At 30.8% G+C, this 20,260-nt stretch overlaps 1 protein-coding gene across 2 annotated transcripts in view; it reads left to right on the top strand.

Moving 5' to 3' along the window:
* LOC129961738 (serine/threonine-protein phosphatase 2A 56 kDa regulatory subunit epsilon isoform-like) overlaps positions 1 to 20,260 on the top strand; it is a 107,634-nt gene that overhangs the window by 8,887 nt on the left and 78,487 nt on the right. Inside the window, exon 1 of one of the 2 annotated variants that reach the window (XM_056075296.1) lies at positions 15,109 to 15,178. The exons of the other annotated variant lie outside the window; for it this stretch is intronic. Within the exon in view, the coding sequence (XP_055931271.1) occupies positions 15,145 to 15,178 (34 nt within the window). The 5' untranslated portion in view covers positions 15,109 to 15,144. Of the gene's footprint in view, positions 1 to 15,108; positions 15,179 to 20,260 lie in introns of those variants that run through there. 2 annotated transcript variants of the gene reach the window in all.

Genomic DNA, 20,260 nt, shown 5'->3' with positions numbered 1-20,260 from the left:
AATTTACATGAAACGATAAGAAAATTACTTGTTTCCAAAAATTCTCGTCCATTGCAAATTTTATGACCTTTGCTTAACCACATTTTTGGGTTATCAAGAGTTTCATATATAAAGGAGAACTAATTTCTTTGCTTGAAATTTAAAGTTTTCTTTTATTGAAATATTCTTTAAATCATATTTATTTTCTGTCTGTTTATTTATGGAGATTGTAGCTAAATGTTTAAACTACAAATAAGTAAATTATTATGATCGATAAAGAAATTATGACCATCACATTAAAATTTATGGTAATTTTTTGATAATTCACAGTATTTAAAGATAGAATTATCGCACTATTTTTTTCTTTTTATTGGTATATCTTTCTGTAAAATGTATCTTTTGCCGTGAGAGGTATTTTCCCCCCATAGAAATTCATGGCAAATTTGAATTACAGTTATTTTCAATAAATTTTGCAGATTTTAATTTGGTGTTAAAGTAATAACTTTTGTAATTTGCTTAAAATTGGTCGTTCTTTAAACAGCGGTGTAAAGATATTTTCAGTCTCTCGCGAAATCATTCATTGAATTCGCTTTGCTGCCCCTTAGTCTTACTGATGTTATAATAAATTAATATCCACAAATTTTATATAAATTTTTTTATAAATTTCTTTGATGGAAACAGGATTCTGATATGATGCTTAAGTAAAAGGTTGAAGAAATTGATCAATTAATTGAATTAATGTTTGAAATGCATGTCATCTTGGAAAAATAGGTTTAGTTGTGGGCAAAAAAAATGTCCTTCACTTTTAAGCAGTCATTCAACTACCTTTCTCTCTTTAATCCATGGACGTCATTCCTTTCCCTAACACCTTTCCTTGGACGACCGCCAAATATTTTACTTGTGAACCTGCCACAACTTGAGTGAAAAATTTTCTTCTTTAATTCAGTAAATGCACATTAAAAAATAATAAAGAAATCTCGCATTTGTGCGAGTGCAAGCTTTAAGAACGGAGGAAGCAGTTTTCATCAATTTCTTTTCCGAAGGTCGTTTTCAATTCTGACCTGGAGAAAAAGAATTAAGGAGGCGAGTTGAGAATGCGCTTCGCCCTTTGCTGTTTACTTAGCTTCATTACATTTTACCGCTGGCAATGTGAAATCGCAGGCGGAACCGGAATTCAGTACTTTTTCGATGGTTTCACTACATGTTAATTGTAGACCATTTATAGATAATGAGTGGGTAGATAATCGTTCGTGTTTACCTATATCATGTTAATTGGGTGCTTTTCATTTCTCCGGAAGAATTGTGTGGTTTATAAACACGAAGAATTACGTGATCTGATTTCAAGTATAAATTATCCATGCAGAATTTTGTTATTAAATCTAAAATGGTTATTTTTCGTATTTCTATCACTAGGATTTGTTGTTCAAAAGATTATTTATTCAATTATATTATTGTCTAACTTTTTGTATGTTATTTCAGTTTTTGCTTCAGTTCTTTCTGTGTTTTTGTAACAGCTGTTTCTAAGAATTTTTATAGCAAATTTAATTTTAAAGTTTGGATGGAAAAAAGGAATATTTTCCATACCCGTAATTTTACCATTAACATTTTTTTGCTATCGAACTCTAATTCTTACTTAATTTTAATAATCAATTTGCATCGTTTTCCACGCTAATTCACCATTCATCGACGTCATAAAGTTGCACTTTATGCTATTATATTAATTTCAGTTTTTGTTTCGTAAAACGGAGGGGGGGGGGGTGGAATTTCGAACATGAAATTTAAAAAAAAAAAGAATGTAGTCAAATCTATGTTTTTTAGACACTTTTTTAACATTTTCTATTGATTTAAAATTGTTTTTAATTGTTACTTTAATGTTTGAAATGTCACAGTGCTTAATAAATTGATTAAATTCTGCATTCATAATCTTAATTTGGCTGAACAATTACAGACGATATTTCTTATTTTCTTTATAAACAATCAGCAAATTGAATGAAAATATTTCTTATTAACTCTCTCTTTAAGGCTTTTAAAACCATTCACAAATGTTATTTTACTATCTTAAAATTATTTTTCATTACCCATTATTATGAAGTGAAGAGAATAAAGTGATGACATTTTGGGTGTGCAGGCCGCCATCTTTCATCCATATATTTCAGATTTATAAAAGGATATTCAGTAATAATTCAGCGTCAGAGATGCGGGCAAATGTTCGATCAAACACGCTATCGACTTTGATGATATTCTTTGAAAAATAAGATACTTAAATAAGAAAATTAAATTACTTTAACATAACTAGATGGTGCATTTTGTGATTCTGTGTTCTTTGAGTGTGCTGTTGAAGGACTTAATAAAATGGAATTATTGTCATTTTTAATTTCTCGAGTACATGGTATAAAAAAAAGTAATCATCAAAAAATTCGAAATCGAGATTTTGATGAATCTCCACATTTTAGACCTTCCTCAGTTCGAAAATTGGAAAAATGTCTGTGACAAGATAACTCAAAAACGCCCTGAGCTTGACGGTTAAAATTTGGTATATAGTCTTTACCTGAAATTTGCAAATTTATTCAAATTTTGAGTAAAATCCGTTCGAATATAAGTTAACGATAACTGCAAAACAAAGAGAACTATATAAAATAAAATTCGGTACACGGATTTAACATTTATAGTGTAGATAGATGCCTATCGAATTTTGAGCCAGATCCAACTACGGATTGAATGTCTGTCCGTCTGTACTTTTAGAAATATCTAAACACGATAATTCAAAAACGCAGTGACTTAAATATATCAAATTTGGTACGAGATTTTGTGACTGCAAGTGCAAGTTTGTGTCAAATTTTTGTTTCTGTCGGTTGAGAAAACATGAACTATGAATCACAAATTCAATTTATGGATACTACTAATGCATGCCAGGGATTAATCGCCAAATAACTCGCCAAGGATAACGCGATATATTCAGTAAAAATGCTGAATTCACGCCAAAAGTTAATATCTCATAAGTATGTCTTTTCCACTATCTTGTAAGGCTTTCTCTGGCATGACAAGTTTATTAGAGTATGCAAGAAAGTTTTGGAGAAAAAGTTTTTGAAAGTTTTTGGACCACTTCCGCTTTTTTTTTGTCAAAATTTTTGATACTAAATGGGTAGATATTATGTATAAATTATCTATATAGTGAAATTCCTACTTATCCGCCAGTTTAAATTTCGATCCCATTTCTAAGCAAACTGCTTATCATGACAAATCAATTATATATTTTGAAAGCAAAAAAAAAATAAATTTTAATTAAAATTTATTATATTCTTAGTACGGTAAACTTTAAGTACTAAATACATTTTGCGTAATGGAGTTTTTGCATGCTTACTGCTGCCCTTCCTAATCCTTCAGTTATTTTCCCGCCACCGGTAGGGAGATATTCTGTCGAGGTCACGAACAATTCTTCCGCAGCCGCTTTCAACCGAACGGGGCAGGAAGGTTAAAAAGAGTGGGCAATTAACCTTGACCTAGAGCTGCAACTGCTATCCTAATATGGAAGAGACATTTGCAGTGGTTTTGTTTCTTTAAATTTGATGACTTTTTATTTCAAATAAAATCCCACTGTTTAGACTATAGTGTAATTACAAGAATTGCAATCAAACAGGGCATTCTCCCATGTGGTAATAATTGACTTTAAATGTTTTTTTTTCTCTCCATGTAATAATTGATTTAGAATAATAAATGCCAATGGAATCGGATTTTAAAACCGATTTCGTCAGTAGGATGCAATAAAGTAAAAAGATGATATTTTCTACTTATCAATTGCGCTGATGATTTTGTACTGGTTCTTACAAAATCATCAGCGCAAACCATACATAAACATTTTTTTTTTCGTTCTTGATTACCCTAGATTAAATTTAATTTTCGAATTTTTAAAAATCCTCTGTCAAAACTTTTTTACCCAACACAGTACACTCCCAAGTATCCGGTTCGCTACTTTCCGACTTCAGTACTATCCAGCCTAGCTTTCTTTCATCTTAATTAAATGAGGAAGACAAGGCATTGTATTGGCAACATTGTTTATGTTTCCTGCATTTAAGTTATTCATTATAGAATTTAATGTTAAAATGTGAGCAGTTTAACTTACTTTTTTTGTAATTCGTGAAGTGTACAGTATGTAAACATATATAAATTACCAGTACTTTCTATTTTAACTCGACCCGATACCGCTTCTATGATTTACCGGGCCGCGTTCACATTATACGTGATTTGAGACAAATGGAGGGTATTGTAAGAAGTAAGAAAATACGTATTGTAATAGTGAGTACAAGAACTTTGGTATAAAAACTTTGTCTTCTGGTATTGGTGGGCAAATAAATGAGGCCTATCCGGGATACACTTCCACCCCATTAGGCTGAATATTCGGGAGTCTACTGTATATTTTTTCAAATGAAGTAATTAGAACCATCGGAACTGAGATTTTTTTAACTCTTTGTGTTAGAGATAATCTGTTTCTTGATTTTGAATGGATTTGAAATCGAACAGTTTGTCATCAAGAATTTAATATTGTAATTAAAACGAATGATTAAAATTTCATTTATAAGCACACTTATTATTTCATATTATATAAATCCGTTTAAGAACTATTCTTATACGAAACGAACAAGTCCATCGAAGATATTTAATTTCTTTGCTTAATTTTATAATTTGTTTCAGCATATTATTTATATAAATCGGAATTCTTCAGAATAACGAACGGCGGCTTGAATTCTTTCAGATTTCGCCAATCTTATTATGATGCAGTTTTATATTCTGCTTGTTTTAATCAGCTTAGCGAGTAACTAGAGATTTGCGAAAAATTTATGCACTTCTACTTAATTTCCGAGAAATAACCTGCTTAAAATCCTATTAGTCGTCAAGGAAAATGGCTCCATAAATCTCCTTTGATGTTTAAAACTGGAGACTTTCCTTTTAAATCTAGTTTTGTGATGAATGAAAATGGTAATCGAAGCGTTTTATGCAGTTTGCCGAAGGCTATGGCATTTGAATTGAAATTCTATTTTCTATTCTGTTTATTGATCGTTTTCGATGCGACTTATGACTGAAATTAAATAAAGTTGTGACCATCTGCTTAGTTTCGTTACATTTTATTTCATTTGATCGTTAATATTTTACTTATTTGAAATGTTATCATTTTGTGACTGCTGTTGAAAGTGGTACTAATATTTTTCTATTCTCAAGTAAAGATACTTTTTACTTCGGTTAAAAGGTTTGTTTGTTTTACTGTTATTTCTAGATTTAAAATTCATTAATTTTTTTTTTACACAACTTTAATTATCTTTTTGTCGTCAGAAACAGTTTTAGATGATGTAGCATTTTATTTTTATTTGCGGTTAAAAACTTGTTTTAATTGGCAAATATAAAATGCACTATTTTCTGAATTTTTATTATTATTCGATACCAAATCTCCACCTTTTAATTTTTATGGAAAAATTAAGAGATAAAATGCATTGGAATATTAGCATTTCCTCTGATTTTTATGAACATATTCGTAGCCCCCATTCATTTTGGTTGAATGTCAAATAAGCGGCATTCACTGCTTATAATTAATGAAACTGAATTTATGAAGATTGAATATAATTTTGCTCCATTTTTACTGCTAAAACTACTAGCATATATTAGCAGCTTTGCCATTTTATCTAAAAGAGTTCTAATTTTATCTGGAAGGGCGTTTGCTTATGAATAATATCCTTTCACACTCTGAAATTAATTTTGGATGAAGGCTTAAAATATGTTCTAAGTCCAAGGCTAGTAATAAGAAATTTCCTATCTGGAAATCGCAAGACGAAGATAGATTCCTTTTATCTGGAAATTTTAGGAAAAGAGAATTTCATTTTCCCCTCTCATTTCATAAGGATTGTAACTATAAAGGTGAAAGAGAATAGAGAAGAATTTGATTGTTTTGAATCAAAGAGACACAATTAGACCTGACAAAATTTCATTCACATTCGTTTCTTTCTGTTTTACCTCCGAAATAGACTCATCTGATATCATGCAGTTTTAAGTCGCATCTGCCAACTCGTCAGAGCCAGGCTATAATATGTTTAGTAACTTACATTTACTAAAAATATCTCATGTAGCATCTTCTTGCTGTACTAGAAATTAAACATGTTATTATTAAAATTATTTATTCAAAATCATATGCATTCCGTTAAATCAATATTTTCTGCATTTTGTTTCGCAAGTTCTATATTTAATTGTTGCTTAACATTAAATTGTAGTTTCTACCATTCTGATGTGATGATTTATTCTCTTTTCTTAACTTAAGGAAGCACGTATAGTTTTCTGGATATTCTTCAATGAAAATTGGTGTTGCGGTAAAATTATCTAATATCCGATTTCAAATTTTGTTTCCACAATTACAGTTATTTGAAATTTCTAATTTAAAGATATTCATTTAATGCTTAGTACTTCATGGCGTTCCTAGTGGTCTTATAAGAAAAATGACCAGACTTTCTAGATTAGTCGTAACAGCATGGGTTCTGATTCTCTGGCCACGATTGGACAAGTTTTTCAGATTGATTATATTATTTTTTTTTATTTTTTTAGCATTAAATAATTCAAGTTAAAACGTGTCAATAAATTAATTTTTAAAATCTTAAAACAGCGAGAATTTTGCTGAAAGACCAGTGTTCGAAAATTTTTTCTTCCTATCTTTTACATTGCCATATTAGAGATACTATATTCTATAAGAAAGAATATACTTGAAGGGGGAAAAAATTCAAGCGTTTGTAAAATATATCATTCATATTTCTTTCTTTTCCTGCTGTTTTTTTAAAAAAATTATATTCAACTATTACATTGCTTTGAAACGCTTTATTTACACCTATTTTCTTTCCAGTCAATGCCCTGAATGAAAATTCTGAAAATCCATTCACTTATATTGTAATAAAACATGAAATATCAGAATGAAATACCATTTGGTAAAGTTGGCTAAGAACGGAAAGAACCAGCTGTGCTACAGTCCTTATTTCGCGAGGATCGTTCTTTTCATTATTAAGTGAATGATTCTGTAAATAGCAAATCCTATTAATAAAATCATTTGTGCGGGGAAATAGAAAAAAAAAGCATCAATATTATTATAAAGAGCAAAGTGAATGTTTTGATTGCTTGTAACAATTGATTGTATTTAACATTAAAACAACGCCTTTTATTGTTAACGTTATCCCCGCGTTTCAGTTTACACTCTTAGTAAAATAAGTAGCATGGTATTTCGGAAGTCCCCCGTTGCTCTATAAATATTCATTCTACGAGATTCGAAATGTAGTCGCTTAATTCGTTAGTGCATTTTTTTTTTTTTTTTTTTTTGAAGAATGGGGAGCACCTGAGCACATCTGAATACGAGTTTGAAATATCCTTTTGTTTTCAACTTGAACTATTTCGCCCCAATGTGTCTTTATTTATTTATTTTCTGATCTATATCTTTTTAGATTCTTTATACTAAGACCTTTGGCATTTTATTTCTATTGTTATCTTAGTATTTCCCTTGTATCCAGATGTTAAAGTTTATATAATTTTTTTTTCTAACTTGGTCTGTATACAATTGATAGATTCTGTTTCCTCATTTGTTTGGTATTGGTTTTGCCTTTTTTTCTCGCAACTCTTGTTCCATCGTGGAAATATTCTATCGACCACATTTCCTCCAAAGATTTCCCCAGGACCCTCCCCAATATATATATAATAAGATGCTAATGCAATTTCAACGTTCTTTTAAAAGGACACTCATTAAAATTAGTTGGATAGTTCAGCCGGCCAGTGAAGGTTTTCCCACCAACAGAATTACAAATGCAGGCCTTGTGTGTATAGAGAAATGTTAGTTCTTTGCGTTTTTCTAAAAGTCTTCCAAGAAGTTATTGTTTACCGTACTCCAAATTTTGGAGCTAATATCTCCAACACATGGTAACTTGAGTCTTCCTAACTTGTGCTAACATTATATGCTATATGAATCCTTGACTCATTTAAGTAGTATGTTTAATATGCTTATTCACTCAGACTTTTTTTTTTTCCCAGAAGAAATGGCAACTGGCACTACACTATAATTGCTTATGGATTACAAAATGTGCATAGTCAAAGTGAGATTAGAGGCGCACCAGACACATAAACATAACATTTAAGATAGATTTATTTATTTATTTTAAATCTAATGCACATGTCTACCAGTAGGAGCCAAGCTTCAAAAATCTCCGGCAATACATTTTAGTTGTGTAAGTTTTTTTCCCCCTCCTAATTTGCGAAGATTTTTTTTAAATACTATTTGTTATTTTTGATGTGTGAAAGAACTATTGCATTATTTAGCGATTCGTAATCTTAAAACAGCTTACACTCAATTGCTTTAGCATATTGTGTGTAGGAAGGTTTTAATTACCATATTTTTTTAGACAGATTTGTCCTTTTTAGTTTACTATACAGATGGACACGAGTTAAAATAAAATTTATAAAAACTCCAGAGTTTACAAATTTTCTCCGCGGGTTTTCAGATTTTTTAGTAGAGAAAATGGCGGTGAAACGAAATCGTGCGAGATGCACCGAACCATGATCGTCTTTTTATAGAAAAGGAGAGTCAACGCATGAGTAACTTGGTTCATTGGTGGTAATTGCAAAATAATTCGAGAGGATTCGTTCATCTTTTTTCTCTCCCCATGATCTTTCTGCCTGAGTAAAAGTCCTTTGACTATTTTTTATTTTCACTGTAATTGAGAAAATTCATTCGTATTAAACGAAATTCTCAGAAGCTGATTGAATGTGTTTACTTGGCATTTGAATTCACCTAGCATCATTTTATTTGCAATTTAAATTGTTTATATTTTGTCTGTCTTGTTTATGGAATGAGTTGTTAAAACATTTCTCATATGCGTGGAAATGAACGAGATTCAAACATTTTAATATTAACTGGACTTTGGAAAAAAGGATTTAAAATTTTATCCTATTAAATTTTCGCTTATAATATCTCTTAATCTAATTTAAATCTTAATTTCGTAATTTTAATCTTAATTTAACCCATATTAACTTTATTCTAAAATAGCCCTAGTTCCTGATCCAATTCCACCTTTTTTATTTAATTAAAGCTACAGAGCTCTGTAAAGCTGCTTTAATCAATATTTTCGCACGTTCCAATTGAACGGATAAAAATCTGTCATGCTAAGCAAATTCTTTTAAAAGATACCTATATTTCCCTTTCCTAAGTCTACACGTGTCAAAGACTCCCTATCAGAATCTCATAGTGTAAACTGAGCAGAGTTTACAACTCAACTCAGCTGTAAAATCTTTGTTTACTAGGAATGGCAATGTTTTTTTGTAACAACAAGAAAAAATAAATGCCGGTAGTGCTCATGGTAGCTAGAAGATGTTTCTCGTATTATTTTTTACGATTTTAGTATGACTCATTCATTTGTAGAACTGTGAGTTCATTTGAGTGAGTGTAAAAAGGCGCCCGTGTATAATTTTTGACCTGCTGATAACACAAGGTATAAAATCTCTGGTTGGAAATATTTTGGTCCTCTTTTCACTCTTTTCTTCTTTTCTTGTGTCTGGACTGACGTATCTCGTCGCTTCTTGCTTGTACATAAATTAGGCGTCCCGGGATGGGATAAAGCGAAGTTTTAAAATTCAAAACTGTCTTCCATTCGACCACGAAACTGCTCATATATATATATATATATAATGGATTTTAAATCCTGCCGGCTAAATAATATATAACATTATTTTGGTTTAAAAAGAGTGCAATTTATTTACAAGCAGACGCATTGCGGCACAAAAGCAGAAGTAAGAAAGATGCAAAAAGGGGGGGGGGGCTAACAAATGATCACTAGCCTTATATAACATAGGATTTCCAGCCACGTGCCAATGGAATACATATGCTGACCTCTGTCAAGGGCAACTAAAGTATCACTTTCATTTGTTCCGTAGTACTCATGTACTCATGGCGCATTATTTTTACAAAGGGATTAATTAAACCCAAAGTGGAATTGGATCACGAAATAAGAGAATATTTTTAGAATGAAGTTACTATGGGCTAAATTAAGATAAAATCTTGGAAATTAATTTGGATTAAATTTAGAGTTTAAAATATCATTATATATATATATATATATATATATAATCAAACGGCCGATTGTCAAAATTCCATATATGTATTCCATGAAACTACTGATCTATATAATATTTTTACTTTTTCTTAGATGAAGTATACAGATGGAAAATATTGTTATTATCAAAAAATTCGAAATCGAAATTTTGAGAAATCTTCAGGCTTCAGTTCCCTTACTTCGAAAGACACATTTTTGGAATTGTGTCTATCTGAACATAATTCTGAAACGCTTTGAGCAGACTGATAAAATTTTGTATAAAATTTTTACACCAAATTTGTTAATTTTATTAATTTTTGAAGGAAATCCATTCGCCGGAAGCCTGGTTCCCCCAAATACCAGTGAATACAATATTTATAAAGCTTAAAGAATTGGATTGATCAAATCTGGTGCGGACTTGTAACATCTAAAATATTGATCCATATCAAATTTTGAACTAGATCCGTCGAGGGGCTAGGCAGTCTTGCTATTTTCATGCATTGCAAATGCAGTTATTGAAAAATGCAACAACGTGGATAAATGTAATTTCGTGCATAGCTTAGTACCTGAAGTACATATCTTTAACAACTATGGACCAAATCTGTTAAGGTATATGACTACTTGTTTTTTTTTTTTTTTTTTTTTTTTTTTCTTTTTTCAAAACGCTTTTTTTTTATTCTGCTAAAAAGAATAAAGCAAACATTTTGTAGTTTAGACATTTATCAAATGATTTACTTAAACTTTCGCAGATAGCCTAAGAAATATATTAGTTCACGAATTCAAAAATAAGCCGTATTTCTATTTTTTTAGTAAATATATGGGTTCGATTGATAAATATCATAAACTCTTCTATTTTCGCATTTTAAAGCGTTAAAAAAATTGTAAAATATTTCTAAATAAACCGATTACTTATTCTCTATTTCCAGAATTGCGAAACATATTGAGAAATTATTATACCAAATTTGAGCAAAAAATTTGTAGTGTATTTAAATTTATGAGGTTTCTCATAAAAAAATTGTACCAAAGGTTGGAATTTGTGAAAATAACATTTTAGATGTAAAAAAGCATTAAAACATATTTAAATGCAAATATAAATATCTCAAAAAGTGCATTTAAAAACAAATTCAAGCAGTTTTATAAAGAAAACTGTGCAATCATTAAGAATATTAAATATTTCACAATTTTCCCCCCTCCCCCAAAACATCGTCTCCTGTCTTAAAAGGTTGATTGATCATCTGTCGATCTGTTTTTTTCTCATGCATGTAAGTACGATAGTTCAAAAGTGCACCTATTTAAATAAATGAGATTTGGTGCATGATCTTGTCACTAAAAGTTATATTTACATGCAAAATTTTAGTTACAAACGGTTAAAGAAAGACATCCAAAAATCTTTTACTATATTACGAAGCAAAAGAAGTCTTATGAGTGGCGCCTAAAAATAAAAATCCGAGTACTCTTGGCAATCACGGCCTTGCCTTAGGGTCTGAAATTTACGTGGGAAAAATAGGACAGAATTACAACTTTATTGGGGAAAAAGAGTATGTGGAGAAGTTTCAGGTGGATCCGCTGATTTACTGTTTGCCATTGTGATGTTAGTCAGGAATAATGATTATATTTCAGACCAGTTAACTCTCTTGTATCGTTCTTAAGCTTTAAGATTCCCTGAACAGGGCATTTAAATTTTAAATTGATTAACATTTAACCCTTGCAATTTTTAAGAAACTCGTGGATTTCGTTTTTCGACCTTATTCTTTTCTCTTTATCTAAGAAGGTCATTTATAATAAAAGTTTCAGCTGTTGATAGAAGTTGAGCCGAATGGGGGGGGGGATTCAACTAATACGACAGTGTGTAATCTACCAACAAAATCCTACGCAGTCAGTCGCAAAGTTTTAAAAATAGAGTGTATCGATAATTCTTCATTACTTAATATCTCTAAAGTGTTTTATTTATAGTTGCAATGAAAAATCAATTAATTACATTTCGATGGCGAAGCATGAAAAAAAAAAAAAAAAACAGAAAAAGAATCTGTTCTTTCTCAGAATGCGTAATGGGGAAAGAACAGAATGAATGATGAAAGAACAGAATGAACGTAATGAACAAATTGTTATATAATATATATATATTATCATTTATTCTTTTGAAATAAAATCCTAATGACTGTTATTTCAGTTTTTAAAAGCTGGTGAAAGTTTATTAAAAATTTGGTTTTCTGATAAGTACAGCTTTCAACAAATGAAATAAACAGGCAGCCTAGGAAAATCAGTTTTATATTCGAATTCTATCAATGGAAGAAATGTGATTCATTTGATTTAATAAAGAAATTCTTGTGAATTTTCTAATTATATTCGAAGTGCTGTGCGCCTCCTTAAATCTGTTATCTTCCCCATTATTGAAGCTTTAATTTGAAACGGAAAATTTTAAAACTGCAACTACCCCATTTATTAGAAGAATATTTATAAAATAATATGGTTAGTAAGTAAAATTATTCAACATCGAACTTTATCTATGCTAATAATTATGTTTTTTATTTTACTTGTATGCTAGAAACTTTTAGATAGATCCCTTATAGGAAAACTTATTGCAATGGTTCTCATTGCACAAATCTCTAGATATTCACCGATCATGGCTCCTTAAAATCATCCTTATGTACTATTCGTTTCTGTATCCTGACATTGCCCTTTGCGAATCATTATACTTAGCTAAGGAAAGATGAGCGAATACTATACCTCTTAATTTTGCGAATAACCTGAATATACACACTATTGCTGAATGTAAACATCACCTTTTATTTTTCTTCTCTCCCCTTTTTTGGCTAAATAAACGAATTAATTAAAATTCTATCGGGAATTTAAAAAAAAGAAAAATTGCTCTGAGATGCATATTCCAGCGGGAATAGGGCATTTGCGCTCAATAAATTATTCCATACCCCTTTTGCATTGTAGATTTACTGGGCTTTGGACCTTTGGCATAGAAAACTTGGCGCGCATCTAAAGGGGTGACGGTTTTTAGTTTTGCATAGCTGCATCTCCGGTCGGGCTAATTGGTGATAATTTTTGTAAAAATTTTATTTGATCTTGCATTTATGAGATCTTGTACATACATTTATCTTATTCTTATATCTTGCAATAAAGGATAGTTAATTCTATTATTAATAGAAAAGTAAGACTGTTTTTATCAGAAAAATAAATAGCGGAATTAAATGCATTAAAAAAGAAGTAAGATTCCAGCTACCCCCCCCCCCCCGAAATAAAGGGGGGGGACTATGTATTAAGGAAGAGCGGGGTATACCGCATAGTGGTTTCCGGTAGTAAAGAAGGCGGGGAATGATCTTGGACTACCTCCCTTTAGGGTGGATAGATGTGTATTTGAATATATCATTTCACCTTCTAATTTCCCTCTTATTTTAAAGTAATATCGAGTATTGAAATAAATCGGGAATTTTCTTTGTAATCTTGGGTCTCTATGTAATAAAAAAAATAATAAAATAAACCAAAGTAATAAAAACAACTTTCATCTGGAAATATTATCAGACCTTGCACTTTTCATCAGCAATCATTTTATCCATTTTTGAATTAAATTATGTGGCTACGTTAAAAAGTCGATTTTTTGCGAGACTATGAATTTATTTTTTATTTAATATTCTTAATGTTTGAACAGGTTTCTTCATTAAAACCATTAGAATTTTGTTTCTAAATTTATTTTTTTGGAAAGTTACACTGATTTTTATATTCGCATTTACATGATTTTTAATATTATCTTGCATCTTTAGATGCTACTTCTCAAATATAGAATATGATGGAATTTTCATACAAAAAAACTTCATAAATTAAAATATAACGCATATTTTATTCCCAAATTTGGCATAATAATTTCGTATGTTCTGCATTTCTTGAATTAGAAAAGAAGTAATTTATTCATTTTGAAATATTTTATAGTTGTTTTAGTGCTTCACTATATGGGGGGGGGAATTGAAATTGAAATTTTCATGTTACTGAATGGACGCCAGTGTTTAAAAAAGAATGGATAGAATTACAACTTATTTTTTAGATCATGAATATATTTTTTAAGCTGCCTGCAAAATTTTAAGCAAATCGTTTGTAACCTCTAAACTAGTTGTTTTTTACTTGATACCTCTTTTTAGCCCCCCTCCCCCCAATAAAAAAGCCTTTTTGTCCAATTTTTTTTTTTTTTTTAACTTTTGCCATTTAAATGCCATATTTTGGTTTCATAAATGGTTTTTCAATCTTTTTAATGCAAATATTCAAAAACATAACAATTTTCGAATTTTTCAAAGTAATTTATCCCGAACGTAGTCGCATACGTTACTGAAATGAGACCTGTTGGATGAATAAATTCGGAGTGGGGTAATTCCGCGCAACATGAAAATTGGTACACGGTATTGTTCCATATAAAAAAAAAAATGCCTTACTCTTTAGACATTTTTTTCATTATATATTATAGATACTCCGAAATTATATGCGATGTATCTAAAAGAGATTTTTCATAAGAGATCCGTATCAATCAATACAAAAAAGCTCAAACCAACTATCGTAAACCATGCCGCTGATTTAAAACAAAGCAATTTAATGAGTTAAGTAAATTTACAAGGAATTTTGGAAATTGCAGTTTAAGCTGCAATGTCAACGACGGGATGGACGACGTCACAAGCACATGTACAACAACATAACTCAGAATAGTATCTTTTAATTTGTAGATTGAAATGTGTAAATGTAATTACAAAAGTTAGGACGTGTGCATAAAACTAACGTCGTATGTCTACAATTTTTATTAAAACAATATATATTATTGATGGAAAAAGAATGGATTTAATGTAATTTCGTTGAAACAAACCTGAATTTTGTAGAAACCGAATAATAATGACGCAAAAGCTTGCGAAAGTATTGGGCAAAAAAAGGTTGAAGCAGTTCTACGCTTTAGAATTCTGGGAAACAGTAAATAACGTCATGGAGTTTTGTGTTTTCGATGCTGCCGGATTCTAATCTTTAAAAATTGGTAATGAGTTTACTCAGTTCCTTGTTCGGTAGTTTAGTTGCAGAATTTGCTCTGATGGGGTTCATAATTGTTGTTGCGAGTGATAAAGGTATGTGCAATTTAACTTTATCTTATATTCGTTTAATAATGTTCGTTACTTTAATAATTTGCTTTTCCTTTTTAGAAATTTATGAATTTTAAATTAAATTGGATTAATATTTATCTTTATGTTTATAGAGATTACAAGAACCAGTGCTTTTTCTTTTAATTTATAAAATTTCAGTTCAAAGTCACTTGCACAGTTCGCCATAAGGGGTAATACTGCACAAAAATGCATTTTTTTTTTTTAAATTGTTTATTTTGTAAAATGTTTACTGGTTTGGGAAAAGAAAGTGTCCTCACTCCCCATTTAGTGAAAGAATAATAAAATTGTTCAATGATTCCGTTTGTGATTCTTCTCTCATTCTTAGTAGAGATAGAGATTCAAATTTGTTACGAGGTTAGAAATGTCACTTACTGTGCTCTTTCGGAACCTCTGTTTATTTCGCTTTATTCTTCAATGAACAAGGCTACTGATACAGAAGTTCGTGTAAGCAATGTTGCTCTGTTTTAAATTTTATGTTAGGAACATCTTGATAGTGGCATAGAATTCTGATTAGAAATCAAAGAAATGTATTACCAGTGCTTTTAAAATCATTTGATGTATGTAAGTTATGTATGCCGGCGCCCTGGCATAGGGGTAGCGTGTCTTCCGCATGATTTGCGCGTCCTGGGTTCGAGTTCCGTTTCTTGCATGGTTATTCTTCCTCTGTTATATCTGAATGTGCCCTCCTGTAAAAGGGGGCTGTGCAAGCGAATGAGTGATGCGTCAGTGACAAAATCGTACTCTTGGCCCTAGTTGGCGCTACTAAAACAAGAGACGCACCCCCTATCGGCTGAAATCGCTGTCTTCGTAACAGCTTGCTTGTCTAAGTGCCATAAGAAACAACAAGTCATATATTGATTTGATTTTAAAGTTTCCATTTTGGCACGCCACGAGATGGTTTCGGTTTGCAGCTCTCTAAGGGATCATTACCATCTTAAGCGAGAAACAAAGCATATTTTGATTTCAAATTCCAATTTCAATTGTTTAGTGTTAGTGGCATCGATTCTGTTTACGATGTCGTCCCAAGACTCACGCTGATTTAAAATAATTGGATCGATGCTTGTTTGGATCTGTTTAGTTTTCTCATTATAGGAAGCTATCTCTGGAAATGCAATGTCCAAATCCAAAGCATCCACATTATTGAGAAAGATTTTGAATCGCATGTTTCAGTACAAAGAATGTAATGAATATTTCGATATTGTGAATGAATATTTTGTATTCCTTTCAAATTCAAAAATATCCTAGAATTTATTACATTTCTTCGAACGGCACTGTATTATTCAGATTGATGTAGTATTTGAGACATTGGCATAAAAAGTCTTCTAAGTTTTTCCATCATTACTTTGAAAGTTGCTTTATTTTGCTCTGAATTAATCAATTTGGCGAGGTATAAACGAATTTTGCTGAATCAGTAACAATTTTGTAATGTTAGTTTTGAAATCAAAGCCATTATGTTTTTATGTAGCTTATGTTTTATGTACCTTTTGTTGACAACACGGCAAACGTTTTTTTATGATTTGATGCATTGATATATAAAATCAGTATGAGAAATCCGTAATATGAATGCTGTACTTTATTCTGAAGTGTCTACTGTCAAAAATAACTTTAAATCCCCTCCAACATGCTTGTATAAGGTTTGTCATATTTATGCGGCGATGATCTCTTTATTAATAAAATCCCAATATATACAGGAATGTTTCGAGTTTCTTGGTCAAGTTTGAAGACCTTGTCCTCACGCCTCCGCCAGTTTCTTAATCGATATTTAATACAAGTTAGATCTCGTTGGCATATCTCCAGCAAATTGACACCCAATAGAGATGTCTTTGCCTCTATAATTCGTATTATATTGCAGAAATTGGTTGTTCATTAATAGTATTCATGTTCTGTCAAATTACCCTTCTTTATTTGTAATAAAGAGTTTATTACAAGCAAGTTTTAATTGTAAAAAAGTATGCAGGGATTTCTCCCCCCCCCCTTTCATGAAAGAACCCAGTTTGCAATTATTTCATAAACAAATGATGAACAGGAATTTTAATGGTATTAAATCTTGAGGCACCTTTTTGCCCTCTTCTTCCGGCCGCCATTACATTGATTCGAAAAAGAGAATTTTCTTCACAACTCAAAATGCTCATGCTTTCATCTAAAAGGAATTTTCTTTAATTCTCAGAAATCAGAAATATTTTGATTCGAACAATGAAAAAAAATATGATGAAATATAAACTGTTAGAACAATGATTCGGTTTGCATAATTCCATTCTTCCATTCTTTGAATTTTGCTTTTCTTACCTCAAATTCTGTGGTTTTTGGCTTCGAGCCATTTCATTCATTTATATAAAATGTATAAAATTCCTTTCTTTTCGCCGAAAGATGTTCATTTATTTGGAATATTTTAAGCATGACTAGTCTTTCGATTGCGTGCTCTTTTTTGTCGGGGGGGGGGGGGAGAGAATTGAAGTGCAGACAGGAATATTTTGTAAAGCACTCTCCTGAGACGTTCTGGTATATGTTCGATAAAAATTTTTAATACACACGCGCATGCGCACACACACTCAAAAGCGTATTAAAATAATTTTCATTTCTCGTTCTATATTAGCTGTTTTTAGCAGCTGGCATTTTCATTCGAGTTAGGTTATCTTGACCGTAACTGTTAAACTATCAACATGGAAAGTTTAATAATCTGTAAATTTTCCCTTTAATTCTTTATAATATTGAAACATACGAATATAGTTATAATTAGAATAAAAAAAAAATTTTATTTTGTTTTATTTCTAATTATATCTTCAAAATAAAAGTATTTTAAAACCGCCTGACTCGAGTGTAAACTTAGCGACTCTTGTTTAAATTTAATTAAAAAAAATTAATAAATTCGTTAAGCTGCAAAATGTTTTCGACATCAGTTATATATTTGAATGAAAGAATAATATATTGCTATCGAAAGCAAAACGAATTAGTATGGAAATGAAGCTAATTTTCCAAAAATACTGTCAAAAATATTTTGTAGCATCGAGAAAGAATTAGTCATCAAAGTTTTCCAAATATTAAATTCCGTATTGAATAAATTGTTTATATGTAGATTTCTTAATTATGACATCTGAAAGAAAAGGAAGAAGATTATAATAATTGTGAAATTAATATAAAATTAATAAATATATTATGATAGTGAAAAAAGATCCCCCCCCCCTCCAAAAAAAAAAGGAAAAAAATGTCCCTTATATTATAAAAGTATTTATTAGATGTAGCGGCGTTAGCTGGAACGGCATTAACAAGATAATTCTTTACTTGAGGAAAATCGTTTTTCCAGTTTGAAGTATTTGTCTATCTAACGATTTAGAAATCCAATATGTGTTTTCCTTTATTTTTTCTCTTTTTCAGAAATATAAATATGTAATTATGGAGGCATTTATATTGTTTACGGTAATCAGGTGATATACTGCATAATAAGAATTTTAGTAGAGTTTTCACATTTGAAATATATGTATAATTAAAAAAAAAAGTCTTGGCATTTGTCTATTTCCTTCAGAAGTAAAATTTGATACATTTTCTTCATATTTAAAATGAAGTGTAAGGCTAAAGTGATTAAAAATCACTACCAAAATAATTAACAGCCCATGAATTATCTAAAAATAATAATTTGCAGTCGATTACGTCCTGAAAAACATCCAGAATAGGAAAGTCGTTCTGTCATTCTTATATCGCCCAATCAGTTATTTTTGTAGTAATTCGAGCCCAACGATCTGCTTTTAAAAGATTGATGCTGCTTTCCCTTCTTTGTATTCATGTGCGAAACCTTTTATTGCATCCAGTTATAATGACAACTAGAATAGTTTCGTGGAATGCTCCCATCAATCATCTGATAGTTGTACATGACTATTGAATTAGGGGTTGCGTAAAATGTGTTTATAATGGTAGCGTAGTAAATTGTTCTGTAATAGCTTAACCATTCCGCATCAGTAAGTTTACACCATCCCAAAGGATAAATCTTCGCAGGAAACAATGACTTGAATGGAGTGTTTGACGGCAAAACTTGTTATGATGTTTGTAACGTTAAAGTAATCAATCAATATGTAGCTATAATCAAATTCGATTTCGAGATGTTGGCGCATCTCCACGTTTATAGCACTTTGAAAAACATTTTTGGAATTATTTCTGCCTGTCTGTGATCATGGATATTTCAAAAGTGCTTTGAGGTAAGTTAGCCGTCTGACTCCCGACCCGCCACGAAGGCACACGGATTTAAATCATAAAACTGAATGACCGGACCCGCCGCAGCAGCAACTCTGGCGGGAACTGTGGTTGAGTCCTAAGGGCCATCACCGGCCACGGTACAACCCTCCCCGTAAGGAGTACGTCCCGTTATCGTTTTGAGGTAAACAAAATTTTGTTTGGTTTTTTGCACTTAAGTATTACTGGCAAATTTTCAATTAAATCCATTCTTGGAAGGTTTGTCTGTCTGAGAGCAATGAACTATATAGATAAGGTTTAGTTAAGAATGTCGTAGTTAATATTATAATATGACAGTTAATATCATCAGTTGGCATCTTAAGATTAGATCGTATTAAATTTTCAACCAAATCCTTCTGCAAGGAGCCTTTTGTCTAGACATTTGCATACGTGTAAAGATAACTAAAATACGCACCAGCTTAGATAAAATGAAATTTAGCATGGTATTATTAAATTTGTAATTCATTTTATGGTTTTAATAAGTTAAAAGGGAGAGCGGTAAAAGGTGACTAAAATGCTTACTCGGTTTTCTTCGTTATACTGCGAAACATAAAATACTTATACATTATTAATGTCTTTTAATGGTAAAATCTTTCTATTATTATCTTTTTAAAAATAAACAAATAGATTTGTCTTCAACGGAAGTTTGAGTAAATCACGAAATAAAGATTAACATTTGATTTGTATATGTGCAACTATATATATAATATTTAAGGTAATTTCTATTTAAAACATAAATAAAAACTAGTTGGATATTGTGTGAGTAAAATCAATTTTGAAGAAAACTGAGTTGAGCGCATTTTGTACCGCACCTATCTTCTATTC

This window comes from Argiope bruennichi, chromosome 1, assembly GCF_947563725.1.
Source record: "Argiope bruennichi chromosome 1, qqArgBrue1.1, whole genome shotgun sequence".
In the NCBI taxonomy this organism is placed as follows: Eukaryota; Metazoa; Arthropoda; class Arachnida; order Araneae; family Araneidae; genus Argiope; species Argiope bruennichi.
This window is presented reverse-complemented; position numbering and strand designations above follow the sequence as displayed.